The sequence below is a fragment of the Micromys minutus genome (assembly GCF_963924665.1).
Source record: "Micromys minutus genome assembly, chromosome: X".
In the NCBI taxonomy this organism is placed as follows: Eukaryota; Metazoa; Chordata; class Mammalia; order Rodentia; family Muridae; genus Micromys; species Micromys minutus.
The window spans coordinates 90,909,223-90,925,634 of NC_137970.1; the positions used below are offsets into that span (position 1 = coordinate 90,909,223).

General features: G+C 41.3%; 1 protein-coding gene across 1 annotated transcript; it reads left to right on the forward strand.

Moving 5' to 3' along the window:
• Positions 1-7,449: 7,449 nt before the first annotated feature.
• PGRMC1 (progesterone receptor membrane component 1) lies at positions 7,450-15,261 on the forward strand. Its single transcript, XM_080909939.1, has 3 exons — positions 7,450-7,835; positions 11,337-11,492; positions 13,994-15,261. Exons 1-3 carry the CDS (start codon positions 7,508-7,510, stop codon positions 14,095-14,097), a joined length of 588 nt encoding a protein of 195 aa, XP_080766065.1. The 5' UTR covers positions 7,450-7,507; the 3' UTR covers positions 14,098-15,261.
• Positions 15,262-16,412: the final 1,151 nt, after the last annotated feature.

The window sequence follows — 16,412 nt, forward strand, 5'->3', positions numbered from 1 at the left end:
ACTGGTAAGTGCCATTAGCATCTATACCCAAAGAGGAAGGAAAGCAAATACTAGACAGTAGGAGAAGCTAGCCTGCCATGTGTTCTCAACCGACCTTCCATTCCTCTCTCTTGGGGAGTGGGGCAAGAGAAAGAGGCTTTATACCCCATATTCACTACCTGATTGCTGTACAGATAAGGAGGTGTGACTTAGGTAGGAAGGCCTCTTCAACCCAGTGCAATCTCAGACGATCTACTTCCAGACTCGAAGCTACCAACACTTGGAGCAGCTGAGCAACCAGAGACAGAGTGCATTGATCCTGACTTGAGGTTGAAGGTGAAATCTGAATAGTGCACCAGTTAGGTAAATCTTGCTTTAGACTTTGGACTTACTTTGGACCTACTTTCACTGTCAACAGGGAGTAATTACAAGTTTTTTTTTCCAGAATGGGCCAAGTCATGTCATATCTCTAAGCTTTCGCTCAAATAACATATCTAATTTCTTTGGAACCAAATTGGAATCCTTTAGGCATGTTTGTGAAATTGTTAAAACGGAGATAAAATAGTGCAATGGTAAACAGCTAACATTTAGATCCAGGCTGACTGTGAGTTCTGACCTGGTTCTTTACTACATTAAGGAAGTTCCTCATCTTCTCTCTACTTAGGTTTCCTCGTTTGTGAAATGGAGATTAGCCACTATCCTTCCGGAGTTTCATGAATAACGCATGGGTTTAATCCACAAAATATTTAGAATATTATATGGCATTACATTGCTTATCTGTTGCTGTGATAAGACATTGACCAAAATCAACTGAAAAAAAGGGATTATTTCATCTTACAATTTCCCAGATGGAAGTTGGGGCAAGAACTCAAAGCATGGGCCTAGCAGCAAAAACTGAAGCAGCAGCCATGGAGAAACACTGCTTTTTTTGCTTGCTTTCCATGGCTTGTTCGGCCTGCTTTCTTATACAACCGAGAAATGCCTGCCCAGGGGCAGCATCACCCACTTTAAGTTGCACCCTCCTACATCACTCATCAGTCAAGAATCCACACCATAGACTTGTCTACAGGCCGATTTTGATGGAGGTATTTTCTCAGTTGAGGTTCTGTCTTCTCAGATGACTGTTAAACAACAACAAAATTATAAAAAAAAAAAAAAATAAATAAACTGCACATAGGCTTTAAACAACATCCTTGGAAAGAATAAATTTAAATAAGTATCCTTTTCTGAAGATTCCATTACTCCTGACTAAAGAGTGAAACACCAGTTGCCTAGAGACTCCATCTCTATCCACCTGATAAAAATTAATTCTCCCTGGAGCCAGAGAGATGGCTCAGTGGTTAAGAGCACTGTTTGTTCTTCCAGAGATCCTGAGTTCAATTCCCAGCAACCACCTGGTGGCTCACAGCCATCTGTAATGGGATCTGATGCCCTCTTCTGGTGTGTCTGAAGACAGCTACAGTGTACTCACATAAAATAAAGAAATAAATCTTTTAAAAAATGAGTTCTGCTCAAATGTATTTTTCTATATAAAATCTCTATAGGTCACACTTACATTTACCCAACTGCATGTCTACCTCTGTCTTAATAAAACATGTCTCTGTCATGTGAGGTAAGAGCTTTGCATCCCCAGCCAGAGCACAGATCCTCTCAAAGAGCTAGAACTTAACGGCAAATAGTAAAGTGGAAAGAGTTTGGCAACTTTTGGGTGTCCATCATGCAAACAGCAATTACAGCTCCAGTCTAAAGACTCACTACCACAGTGCTAATCAAATCCTAATAAAAAATTGATTGGCAGTTAGACCATTAGGTTTTCTGCTTCTTACATTTTAAATGTTTCTTCTGCCTTTTTTTTACAACAAAAAACATGCCGATTCAAAGAGGAGAAAGCAAAAAATTACCATAATTTCATACTCAAAGGTAAGTAACTTTTGAGTGTATTTTACTCCAGCCCTTGTCTTTTATGTGTGTGTATTTAGCACAATACACTTCCACGTTCAGATAAATTCAATTCCACACATATTTACTGAGCACCTACTATATTCCAGGTGCTGTTCTAGTTTTTAAATTTTACTTATTTTATTTTGTGTATGGGTGTGTTGCACATGCATGTCTGTGAACCACTTGTATTCCTAGTGCTGGAGAAGTCCAGATGAGGGCCCTGGATACCCTGGTTATGAGCCACCATGTGGGTTCTGGGAATCCAATCCAGGTTGTCTGGAAAAGCAGCTTAACCTCTGAGCCATCTCTTTAGTCCCCACATACTGTCTTAAATACAGGAGACAATGCAGTGAAGAAAATGGACACAATATCTGTTCTTGAATAACATATTAAAGTCAAAAATTAACAAAAATGAGAACTACTAGTTATATATATATACATATATATATATATATATATATATATATATATATATATATATTGTGTGTGTGCATGTTATATAACAATATAACTTCCTGATAAGGAATTAGTAAGCATGATGGGAGTAAAATGGAAACCATGGGTGATGGCAGATATTTCTAATTCCAGCACTCTAGAGGCCGAAACAGAAGAATAGAGTGCAAAGTCAGTATGGGTGGCATAATGCATATTGTAGCCTTGGCTACATAGTAAGACTGTCCCCAAATGAATGGATAGATAAGTGAATGAGTAGGTGAATAAAGATAAGAAATGAGGTGTAGAATGGAATATTTCAAGAGTGGAAAGGAAGGGTGTGACTTATGATGGAAGTTGGCAAAGAACATTCTGAGCAAGAGGAATTGTAAGTAGGGTCTCTGACTTGACTAAGTGCTGAATGGGTATTGGAGAAGTCACTGTAGCTGGAGCACAGGCATCAGGGCACTGGTAAGTGAGGGCCTAAAGTTCTAAAGGTAACTGGATGGGATAGAACAGATTCTTCGGAACCTTGCAGTATACTGTCAGGACTTGTTTTTACTATGAGATGATCAACCATTTGGGGTTGTTTAAGTGGTTTCCATGTTTTTCCAGTCATGGATCATTTTGTGTAATTTTTTTCTATATCAATCTGTTGTTCAGATTTCTGAACATGTCCCTAGGAAAATTCCTAGAAGTTATTGTCTTCATAAAATGAATGTTAGGAACGATTTAAAGCATTTGTAGCATATTGCCAAGGGGCTTTATAGGAAGCCTTTGCCTAGCTACAACATAAGTGAGTTCAATAAATATTTAAGTGCCTACTATGTATCGGACATAGTCTAGGGACTTGAAATAAGTTAGTGAACAAAATGAATCTTGTATTCTAGCAATTTCCTTCTTGTCAACATTTGTCAGAATACTTGTCACGTATATGCCTACCAACTCCAAGTATTTCTGTTTTTAAGAACTCCAAGGGGAGAGGAAAATGTAATAATAATTGGAATGATGAAAACTGATGCACTGCTCCTTTGGATTGGATTAGCACTGTGGTTGAATCGTTTCATATACATTTTCTAACTAATCAGGAAATTGTCCTACCATTCTTGAAAAGCCTTTTAGAACCACTGAAGATTATTTAAAGGAGGCAGTTAGAAATCGATAAAAGACTTAACATGCATCTTGGGTCAAGTACATAGGACCTAGGGATTACTTTCCAGCCACCGTATGTACAATGAAAGTCTGATGTTGTGTGGGAGGTGTGTGTTAAGTAACAAAGATCCTTGGCTATTTCTAGGTAACTTGACAACATTCACCCTGGATAACATCTATTCATCTAGCATGGATTGTAACAAAAAACAGATAGGTTGGATGTTTTTGAACAATCTCGGTGTCTTGGTGTTACCAGTAACCCATTTCATTTAACATTAAATCAAAACATGTATATTTTAAACTGTATCGCCTGAGGTTTTATGGTACAGATTTTCTATGCTTCACATAAAGCAAAATTTCTTTCCTGGTCTGGAAAGATGGCTTCGAGGTTAAGAGCACCTTTTCTTGCTGAGGACCCTAGTTCAGTTCCTAACACCACATGGTGGCTCACATCAGTCTGTAATTCTAGTTCCAGGGGATCCAACACTGGTCTCTGTGGATACCAGACATACACATCATGCACACTTATAAATGTTGACAAAATACACATAAACTAAAATCAATAAATATTTTTAAATTTTAAAAACTTTTTTCCTTTAAGCCATTCGCCTTTCAGAAGGATGCTGATCTCTGGCCCACCATGCAAACAATGTTTACATTTTTTAATAGTAGTTACCTTGGAGGAAACAGAATGAAGAGTGTGAGGGGAGGGGACTCACTTTTCTTCTGTGTTTTCCATAGTTTGAACTTTCACAGTCTTGCTGTACAGCCCAGGCTTATCTTGAACTCATATCCTCCTATTTCTACCTAGAAACTTTTGGGTTTAAAATTATATGCTGCCAAGGCTAGTCCGTAATTTTTAACTTTGAATAAATATAACTTCAAAAAGTTTGAGCAGGAGTTGTCTGAGGGACCTAATGACTTCCTTTTTTTTCTTTTTAAAAACAGTATTTGTACTAAAAAAGAATAGGCCAATATGTTCTCATTTGAAAGTACTTCTAATATGAAAAAAAAATGTATGTGCCTGGGTTTCATTTTTGTTATTGTTTTTATTATATACATTTAAGTACTTCTTCAGTTTGTAATAATGAGCATATATATATAAGTTTTATTTATTTATAAAGATAAGCCATTTTCCCCAGTGCTCAAAGTGACTTGTACATCTGAGCAGTGGTGGCACGTGCCTTTAATCCCAGCATTCTGGAGACAGAGGCAGGTGGATCTCTGAGTTCCAGACCAGCCTGGTCTACAAAGTGAATTCCAGGACAGCCAGAGTTACACAGAGAAGCCCTATCTCAAACAAAAACAAAAACAAAAAAACAGAGGAGTTGGAGGGGGGAGAAGGAGGAAATAAAGGCAGGTGCAGGAAGGAAGGAAGGAAGAAAGGAAGGAAGGGAAGGAGGGAGGGAGGGAGGGAAGAAGGGAGGGAGGGAGGGAGGGAGGGAGGGAGGGAGGAAGGAAGGAAGGAAGGAAGGAAGGAAGGAATGAAGGACGGAAGGAAGGAGGAATTGTGCCACATGCAGCTTGTAAAAAATTAAGAATAACATCATGTTTCCCTTTAAGTATTTTTAGGGATATTGTTAAATTCACACTATATATAGTTTTGCATGCTATTTTCTCCCTGTATACTAAAATGTGAATATTTTCCCATGATGTGATGATGTTTGAATAGTCCAACTATGATCTTATCACAATATACAGTGAATTAATTAGCCACTTTATTTAAACTTGGACATTTGGGTCGTGTCCAGAGATTCCATATTAGAAACAAATGTGTGATGAACATCTTCCTAATGAAATCTTGGAACTCATTCTAAGCAAGATGGATTCCTAGAAGTGAATTACTGGGACAAAAATCCTATTTCTAGAAGTGGGTTTCATGAAGACACTAATGGCTAACATAACAATGTTGATGTATGGACGCATCCTTAGTTTCCCACCAGCACATTATCCTTTTCTGCTCTTTATACCCATTCTATAGAAAGGCAGAAGATGGCAATGTTATTTGCGTGTATTTTTAAATTACTAACAAAACCGAACGTTTTATATGCTTTTATTCACCACTGATATTTCCTCATCTTTTTCCCACTATGACTAGAGGATTTCACCAATGATTTTCTTTTTTTTTCTTTTTTTGCTACATGTCAGTGATTGTGGTATGTGTTTGAGTGCATGCGTGTGGGGGGGTACATTTGTGTGGATGGCAGAGGTTGAAGTGTACTGTCTTCCTTGATTACTCCCACCTTCAATATCAGGACAAAGGATAGTCTAACTAACCTGTTGCCCACTCTCCAGCTCTGGCACTGAAGGCTTTTGTATAGATACAGGGGATTAGAACTCTGGTCTTTGCACTTGTATACCAATGTGTTTTACCTACTAGGCCATTTCCGCAGCCCCTTAAAAATTTTCCTATCAATTAAAATGAGCATTTAAGGATAGAATTTTTTGCCATATTAATTTCAAATAAAAATATTTTTCACAAGTTTGTGATTGTTTTAGAAATGTCTTTGCCGTTCCCAGTACTTTGTGAAAGGGATAACCGGATTTAACTGTAGCTGAGTGCTCTCAGTTTGAGCTTGTTTCATGATGATTAAGTTGAAGAGTTTTGACAAAAGATCTGGTGGGGCCAGTTTAGCTAATCCTAAATTTAGCTCTGGGGAAAAATGTGTAGGCTGGATATAAAGATTGTTTGGCTCATTACACTTTAAGAAGATGGGGGGGCATCAAGGATTAAAGCAGTCTTTGCCCCCCCCCCCAGAATTTAGCCAATTCTCTGCACAAATCTGTTGCATGTAAGTGTTGATGGTAAACTATGTATGAACAGATTCCATGGGAAAGTAGTGATTTGGTCTGCAGATGTGTGTGTGGCTTGGTTTTAATTACTCTCCATTTCCTTCTGTTACCCTCTCTCAATTACAATTTTTAAAGGGAGGGGGCAGCCAGATCAGGTCTCTGAAAAATAGATACAATCCTTGTTCCACAGAGGCCTGCTCCCCATGTAGCCTGTTGGCACACCAGAGGCCTAGGTATCTAAAAAAATAAAACCTAGGATCCTTCCGAACTCCAGCATTTATCAGCTACCAGGACTGTCAGAGGTAGTTTCCACAGACTTCAAATAGAAGAATACTGTCAAGCAAAGAAGCTTTGAACATTACTCTGGAATTTTTATAGGAAAAAAAGCTCAACAACAGAATGCCAGTTGCTGATTGCTGATGCCTTGTGACTAAGCATAATCGATGATTGCAAAAGAAAAAAAAAAAACTTTAAGAGCAAACGCAAAATCTATCGATCTAAGCTGCAGATTTTAAAGAGTTGACAGGCCTGTTACCTGACCGGCTGTCCTTTGGGTGATAGTCCGGCAGCTTTGGGGCAAGAATTAGAGGAGAACCATCCCAAAATGGATGTTCGAGTAGTCTAGGTCTGCAAGATGAAAAGGAGTTGGAGGCATGATTTTAGACTATCCTAAAACAGCTTCCTGGCTCTGAGGATTCGACCAGGGGACAGAGTATAAGGGGCTTTACAATGGAAGCGAAGCAGGAGAGATGCGACCCCATTTTAACCAAGGAGCAGGCCCTAGAGGCAAGGCTCTCCCACAGGGTCGGCAGGAAGCTACCCACTGTATTCCGGAAAATGAGCTGTGTGTGTCTGCGAGCTGCACTAAGCTCCGAGAAAGTCGTGAAACAGGGCCAGAGACCCAGCATGTAGGACAGAGTGGTGGGCTGGGCTCCTGGGCCCAGGCTGACCAGCGGTGGAGGAAGAAAGGCCAAGACACCCCCAGGCTAAGTAGGGAGCCAGAGCTGAAGCCCTGGCAGCCCGAGCAGGGCGGGGCGCTTAGGTGCCACGAAGGCGTGGCTTAGAGGCTCCGCCCCTGGAGCCCCGCCCCTTCTCTAGGCTTTTCTTCCACTGCCACGGAACGCGGCGCGGCACTGTTCGCTGAGAGGGCGGAGGAAGCGGACTGTTCCGGAGCTCTGCCTAGCCGGGCCCAACCTTTGCTCCAGAGATCATGGCTGCCGAGGATGTGGTGGCGACTGGCGCCGACCCGAGCGAGCTGGAGGGTGGCGGGCTGCTGCACGAGATTTTCACGTCGCCTCTCAACCTGCTGCTCCTCGGCCTCTGCATCTTCCTGCTCTACAAGATCGTTCGCGGGGACCAGCCCGGTGCCAGTGGCGACAACGACGACGACGAGCCGCCCCCGCTGCCCCGCCTCAAGCGGCGCGACTTCACCCCTGCCGAGCTGAGGCGTTTCGATGGCGTCCAGGACCCGCGAATTCTGATGGCCATCAACGGCAAGGTGTTCGACGTGACCAAAGGCCGCAAGTTCTATGGGCCGGGTACGGAGGCAGGGCCAGGGGGTCTTGGAGACAAAAGAGGGGACCCTGGCGTGGGAGCGGGGCGGGAGAGAGGCCGAGGGAGGTGAGGCGCCCCCGTGGGAGGGTCGGAGAGAAGGCTGGAGGCTCTGGGAGCGGGCCCGGGGCCAGAGGCGCTGGGGGACGAGGGGCTGCGTGGGGGGGATGCCCGAATGAGGCAGAAGCTTGGAAGCCACGAGTGGGAGGGACAGCGAGGCTCGAAGGCCCGGGATGTTGGGGAAGTTTTCGAAGGTAGCGGGCTTTGGGGCGGGGGTCCTGAAAAGAGGGGGAAGCTTCGGATTTGAGGGGAAAAAAATGAAGGTGTCTCCAGAGAGGCCCAGACACTTGAGAAGACGTGGAGGCCGATGACGCCGGAGGAGCCATGGTGGAATGTAAGGGTGTGCGAAGAGAGAAAGTGGAGAAGGGGATTAGTGTCAGGTAGAGAAGCATTGTTCCTGGTGGAGAGAGAGAGTGTGTGTGTGTGTGTGTGTGTGTGTGTGTGTGTGTGTGTGTGTGTGTGTGTGTGTGTGTGTGTGTGTTGTGAACACTGTGCATGCGCGGTAAATGTGTTTGGTGTACACCGTTTCTCTGGTGGGGGTGGTGCTTGGAATGTGACATGTATTAGGTATGTCTTTGGTATGTGTATGTGCGTGCTGTGTGGGGTGCACTGAGAGGCTGGATGATGAACAAGCTTGAAGGAGGGAAGGAGACTAGTTGAGGAAGCATTAAGAAGAGCAGAATGTGGTGGACCATGGTAACATGGCAAGATGGTCGGAAACATATTCAGAGTATAGTAGGGTGGGGAGAAAAATAAAATGAAATGAAACTGGGGAATGGGGGTGGGAGGGTCCTGAGAAACAATAGGGGTAAAGGCTGTGAAGCCCGATGGGTCAGGAGATTTCAGGAAAAGCCAACGATGGTAAAAACAAGGAATGGACCACTGGTGAACTGTTGGAAAGGATCCCTACAGATGAGTTTTTTCCAAACTGAATTACCTATTACAATCACTTGATGCTTGTGAAAAATACACATTCTTGGCCTAACAAGCCATAGCCACACTTACATCTCTGGGGGAGGGGAGACAGCTAAAAAAAAATCTACATTTTCATACTCTCCTGTGGGGAAATGGGGGAATCAGCCAGATATAGAAAGCCCTGCTTTCTAGAACATTTAGAGAGGAAGAAGAGGTTTTAGCTCTTCCAATATGGATTCCTCTAAGCACTGTTCACATGCTCATTGGTCTGAGAAGAAAGACCAGTCAGCACTAATCCAAACCAGACATACCCACTCCATTAAATCTTCAGAGGCCAGCCAATCAAAATCGCATGTGCAGAAGGCTTTTAGCGAACTCTCACCCTTCCTCTCAGCTTTCAGACATTTTAGAAAATCTCTTTTCAGTAGTCATGTAACTGCAAAATAATGGGGAAACTACACTTCGTCACTATAATCACACAGTATGCACAAATAATCGTGTAAATACCCAAAATTATTAAGCTAAACCATAAGGTGATCAACACAAATACATCAGGCATTGGCATGTGGTTGTACTTTGCAAAGTCATCACTTGGATCCTCGGTGATTTCAGAGAGCACAGCTGGAGGCAAACTATCTCTCTTCTAACCAGGTAGGTTGTAGTTTGCAGAGTCATCCTGAGGGATAGCGCTGTGTATACCGGAATAGCTACAACTGGGTGTCAACCTGCACTCCACATTCTAGCCTAGCTGTTGTCACTGACCGGCTATGTGATCTGGTGCAATGTACTGTTGTCTCAAGGCCTTCTGGGAAAATCAAAAGGCAAGCACACCCCAGCGTGAGGAGCCCAAGTTGCTGCTCTCCATTATTGAGTGGGCTCTGGAATGGAAATATTTTCTGGTACAGAGCACACCTAAAATGAAGTCATTTGAGTGTCTATTACTATGTGCACAGCACTGTCGTAGGTACTGCAGAGTGACAGTGAGTGAAACACATAAAACTTTGTTCACCAAGCATCTAGTTAATATTCTTTGTAGTGAACAAAATATATTCTCTAAAGACTGTTAATATTTGCCTTAGATCTTGCTTATGTATTACCAGTCCAGGGGCTATAATTTCTAAAATGGTAAGAGTCCACACCAAAAGTTTGCTTGGTTCCAAGCACTAGGTGCTACTATTTCCACTAGCAGTATACATTTTCTGAAAAGCATATGAATTTTTTTTTCCTTTTAAACCTTCTCTAGTGGCAGCATGCAATGGGGACTGACTGAAAATAACCCCCAATTTAGAATCTTAGCTGCTTTTTCAAGTTGATCCTAAGGGCTTGAAGTACATCTCAGCAGTAGGGTGCTTTCCTAGAGTATCCAAAGCCCCAGTCCTACAGAAAATGGATCATAAAATTTAATATGTTAGAGAGAAAACCAGTTCAGTCAACTAAAGTTTCAGATAACCAGATTGTAACCAAATACCAGTCATTTTCTTAGTTGGTATAATGATTTTTAATGTCAGAGTTGCTATCCAGCCTACTTTTGGGAAAACGAGGCATTGTTTAAAGTATCCCGGATTCTTTTCATTTGCTTGTGCAATATTTAACTCTAAATAGCCACTTTAGGTGAATCCAGAATGATCCACTGCTCTCAGACATGTACACCATAGCGCGTTCCAGGTTTTATGAGATTATTTGAAGGCTCTGACTGCAGCCTTTTACAGTGAAGATTTTAGTAGTTTCACCACTGTTTATGCTCATTTGTATGCTTATGTTTAAAACCAGTACCAAAGCTGGCCTCCCTTGTTAGTTTTCATTTATTGACAGTGAAGGTTACATAACATGTGGATAGGTTTTTGAACCACTTCTACTTGTAAAATCATTGCTCGATGCCTTAGGGTTTGTGTCTTACAACCAAAGATCACTTAAAACATATCAGAGTATGTTGATAAGAAAATGTTTTCATTTACACCTTAGTGGTTAGACTAAAGCACCTAGAATAGAGCCAACCTGTAGATACAAAGTCTTTGAGCTGAATTCTAACCCATGGAGTGTATAATCAAACATTCCCCATTAAGGCCAGCCCCAAAAGAATCACTTATGCTTATATTAGCTATGTGCAGGACATAGGCGATTTCAAATGCTACACATTTTTATATCATTTTACTTATTGAAGTGACAGTAAGTCTGTCAATGTCCTTTATGTAATGATCAAAGTGTCAGTATACATGTAGCTCAAGAATGGAATATGAAGCCAGGAAGTGGTGGTATGCTCCTTTAATCCCAGCACTCAGGAGGCAGAGGCTGATGAATCTCTGAGTTCAAGGCCTGTCTGGGCTACAAGAATACGTTCCAGGACAGCCAGGGCTTCACAGAGAAACACTATCTAAACAAACAAACAGAAATGAAATAAAATTAAAAGGAGGCTTTCAGTGTTGAAAGCAAAGAAGCCATCTTCTGTATGTGAGACACAGAGAAGTGTATTATCTAGTAAAGAATCTATCTTTGGTTTCATTTTGTCTTTAAAGAGGGGCCATATGGGGTCTTTGCCGGAAGAGATGCATCCAGGGGCCTTGCCACATTTTGCCTGGACAAAGAAGCACTGAAGGAGGAGTATGATGACCTTTCTGACCTCACTCCTGCCCAGAAGGAGACCCTGAGTGACTGGGACTCTCAGTTCACTTGTAAGCATTTCTTTATATTTTGACTGGATCAAATTTCTACCAGCAAAGCAGATCTATGATCAAACAATAGTTATCACTAATCACCCAGAAATTGGATGCACTTTTATAGGTTCACTGAATCTTGGATAGGTCAAGTTCGTGGCATAAAGGAATGGTAGTGGTGCTGAGTCACTTGCTAGGATGGCATCCAAGTTTTAGCTTGTCCTCTACAGAAACTTGAGCTTCTGATCTTGATGTGTGCATTTTTGCATGAAGGTATATAGATTCCATCCTAGCATGTGTGCATGTAGCGGAAAGGACAGTGGCCCTCTTGCCTACAGAAAGAAGGATTTTCATAAGCTCTCTCTTGTCACGCTGACAAGCAGCCCACAGCTCTCTTGATGAATGGGAAACTTGTGTTTTGGCATACAGCTTCTCGTTGACTCTAATTTACCCTAACTATAGATTAGGCCTCATCTATAAATGCTGCTTATACTCTCCCTGCCCAGCAAACAAAGGTGTCTGCATTGTTTTTAAAGAAAAAAACACTTGTTTCAGGCTCATGTATGTAAGAGAGGGGGGTAAAGTAATTACAGTTGAGGTAGAAATAAGGAGTGGATTTCAGATCATGAGAACACAGGAACAGGCTTTAGCCAACCCTAAGTCCCAAGGGTTAAGAGATCATTTTAAGATTACTTCCCTGCACAGATTTGAACTATAATAATTTTTTCCAGATTTTATGAAATGTATGTTTTGGTGTGAAGGGGAAGCTTTTAATTAACTGATCCCTACAATCAGTTAAATCATGCATGCTCTTTCGGCTATATTCAACTATCTTTTTCAGAATAACCCGAGAGAGTTCTTAGTTAATAATTAGCCAGCTGTGACACTACCTTTTGAGTTTGGATCTTGAACAGACCAAGTACAAGTATAGCTTTCAAGTCAGGACACAAATCTTTGGACTTTGAAAACAGCTCAGCTACCTAACATAGTCACTAACATTTGCCCAAGATGTCTGTGTAATCATAATCTTCTGCATGATACTATGAGATAGGATTTATAATCCACAAAGCTCTGTGCTATAGGGCTTTCTGGCATCAGTGGGAAACAAGTGATTTTTTTTCTTTTGCCCACAACTCCTTTGGCCTAGGCCTCACCCAACCTGTTGTGACACCACAGCTATACTCAGAAATCATTGTGCATTCCCCTTAAGCAGGTTTCCCAGGTGCCACTTGGCTTTTATTTATTTTGCACAGTCTCAAGCCACCACCCCCCAACACACAAGTACACTTTATACTATGTTTAAAAATGAAGTTTCAGTTGTTCCCGGTGATATTTCACGTAAAAGTAGCTTTAGTTACCTGTTTAGACAGGTTGCTTACTCCTCTCATTCCTCCCCATTTCAGAAAGGAAATGTGCATTCACCCTGGATTCACTTGGTTATAATGGAGCTTGCTAATTCTGACTTCACACCTCTTGGCCACAACTTTTTCAGTCCCTTCCTAGTTCCTTGCCATTTCTTTAATTACCCGTAGCATGGGAAACTGTCTTCTGCTGTCCTGCCTACGTACTTGTCACAGTCTAACACACCCTCCAAGTTGCCCCTAAGCACTGCTTCAGCTTTCCGTCCCTCCTGGTTCTCAATTCTGGTTCACGCTCTGGCTCTCCTTTCATATGGCCTTCTAGAGTGGCTCCCTTTTTGTGGTCCTCATTTTGGTTCACAGGCTGTCCAGATGCCACTTCATTAATGGATGTTTCCAGTTTTCTTTGAAGTGGTCTCATATTCTTTTACTTGAATTCTAATGGTCTTACCCTACTCCTCACCGTGGTTCTTTCACATCTGACTCTGCATACCAGCCTCCTGGCCACCCTGTTCAATTGCTCTTACTGAATTCTGCCCTACATAGTTGGGTGATAGCATTGCTGGAGTGCTATTTTGCTGTGTCATTCTTTCTCCTATAAACTTTCAGTACCTTTGCCACCTATAGGTGAAGTTCAGATTTCTCTGGCTGGCTTTTCAGGTCTTTCATAATATTCCCACACACTGATTAGCCAGACTTATCTCCTAGTATTTCCAAATGCCAAGTCTACTCCTGACAGCATGTTCTTACTATTTCCCAGATACGTCCAGTCTTGCCTGTGTGTTTTCATTTTTCTGGAAATACCTTTCACCCGAAGTCTGTTCATACATTTCCCAAAGTAAATCTTTCTTCCATGAAGTGCCCTATACCACCTCCCTCTGTAGGAGGTCTTCCTATAAATACTTCCTACAGAGGGTTCAGTTCATTTTGATACCACCTGACAAGCTTTGCTGCTTTATATTTTCATTTTGAACAAAAATTAATTCCATGTTTGGCAAAGTGTATGATAGAATTCCTTTATATCAATCAAGAAGCCTAAGATATTGCTGAGCATATTGTGTGGGCCTTTCATAAATGCTTTAAAATGAAATGCAGTGATTTTTTTTGGGGGGGGGAAGCATGAGAATGACCGATTGTGTTTTACTTTTCCTCTACCTCTAGTCAAGTATCATCATGTGGGAAAACTGCTGAAGGAAGGGGAGGAACCTACTGTGTACTCAGATGATGAAGAACCAAAAGATGAGACTGCTCGGAAGAATGACTGAAGCATTTGGTGGAGCATATCTATTTTTGTATTTTGCAAAATCATTTGTAACATTCCAGTCTGTCTTTACAACCTGGTGATTTCAATATTTAGAAAAGTTTTGAACTTGTTGTAAATTTTTTAAGTAACATCACTAGTGACACCGGTAAAATCAACTCGTCTTAGAATGCATGATGTGTTTGTATGTCACAAATCCAGAAAGTGAGCTTCAGTGCTGTAATGCAAATGGTAACGCTGTTTCTCTCCCATCTGTAGTTAGAACAAACTGAATTACAATTTGACTTTCCTGAGAGAGGGAACTTAGGTATTTCTACACACTGGTCAGAATGGTAAGTGCACACACACTTGTCAGATGGTAAATGTACTAAGAATGAAGAGGGATCATCGTCTAGCTGTGCTGTATTCTGAAAACAGGCCCACTTTACCCAGCTGAGTTAACTGCAGGATTTTTGTTTTATCTACCTCTAAAGCAAATCTGCAGTGTTCCAAAATCTATGGTATTGATTAAAACAGAAGTCCAGTAACAAAATGAAAACTCAGTACTGGGCTTAGTTGGGGCAAACACATTGCCTGATTTTGTGGACTGATTTATCATCCTTGCCCCCATGTGGACACTGTCCCACACACAGTAACTCTCCCACACATGAGAATTGACAGCAGCATCTGAAAATTCAAAGTAAAATTTTGCAAAAGAAAATTCTGTTGCTTGTAGCAGGGCAATGGTTATGTGGTTGTTAACCAAATGTAAAATTTGAGAGGAATATACAGGGCAGGAAAAGGTGTGTGCTATTCAGAGAGCTTTCAGTGACATCTCTGAAGAATGACAAAACACTACATGGCACTAGCTGAGTGACTTTAAAAGGAAAATACATTCCTAAGGTAACAGTTAAATCCTTCTGTTGTTACAAACTTGTGGTCACTTCAAAAATAGTAGTCAGGTGTCTAGGTCTCGGATAATACTCTTTTGGTTAATACTAAATCTAGCTTAAGTAGACTCTACAGTTGTATAAATTTGTAAAAGTATTATCTGAACAACTAGTGAGGTTTCAAACTCTTGTAATTGTAGTTAAATAGTCCTTGTATTTTCTTGTGAGCTGTGTGTTTAATGGTTTTACCTCAAATCAGAAAAAAAAAAATAAAGTGCTTGGGTCAGTTAATAAAAAGGGTTTACCCAACATAGTGAGGCTAACTTGCTTTAATTTTTTAGACCTGAGAGCCGGAGATGGGAGTAGTGCTGTACCATAGCTGACTCCAGTCATGACACATACAGCTAGTGCACTCATGAACTCGCAACAAGATGAAGCCAAAATTCAAGCACCAAATGAAGAGAAGCTCACAGTCCCAACCCACTGAGGAGCATTGGTAGTTGATGGCACCTAAGGTGGGGTTGTCAGCTTTCTTTGAAAGCAGCCGCTAGTAGCTTCCTCATGCTCCAGTACCTGTATCAGTGTGCACATACAGGCAGCACTACTTAGATGTAGTGAGATAGTTTTTTAAAGACTACTGGGGACATGTTGGGGGAGGGTTCAGTGGAGCCCAAGTTTAGATAAGACCATGATACACAGTATACATGTGTAAAATTCTCAGAAGAATAAATTAAACATTCTTAATCAGATTTTGTCATTTGACTATAGTTTAAAACTGAGTTTAACTTTTGGGTGTTGGATTAAGTTAAAGGCCTGTCAGAGCTACATAGTGAGAAGGAAGGAAATGAAAAGAGACAAGTTGAGAAAGAATGCTGAACTACTTTATTGTGAAATGTCAAATTCTGTCTCAGTCAACTTTCTAAACTGAAGTCTAACATTGTCAGTAAGATGCCATGTTACTACTGAGTGTTGGGGAAGCTTAGTGGGTTTATGGCAGCAGGAGTGTGGCTTTTATTTTCCTAAATATTTTTATTTGGGAATTTCATGCATACGGTGTGTTTTCATCACACTCACACCCTGCCTTTATTAACTCCTCTCAGACTCAGTCTTATATCTTCCCAACAATATGTCCTCTTGTTACAACCAAGTTCAATTTGGGCTGCAAATATACTCATAGGCAAGGGGCCATTCACTAGAATGGGGTCAACCTACCATGGGACGTGGAGTCTTTGGTTTTTGATTCAGGACAAGAATTCACTTATTCCTTAATATTTTCAGAAAAGAATTTGTGGAACCCAAAAGAACATTACAGCTTTAAAGTGCCCAGAATTAAAGGTATAATCTGTCTTCATTATAATACTTTGAAGCAGTTTGCTACTTCCTTTATGTACGAATACACTTAACTCTTGAATGATCAAAGACCCATTATGATCCTAAACTCCCTGGATTA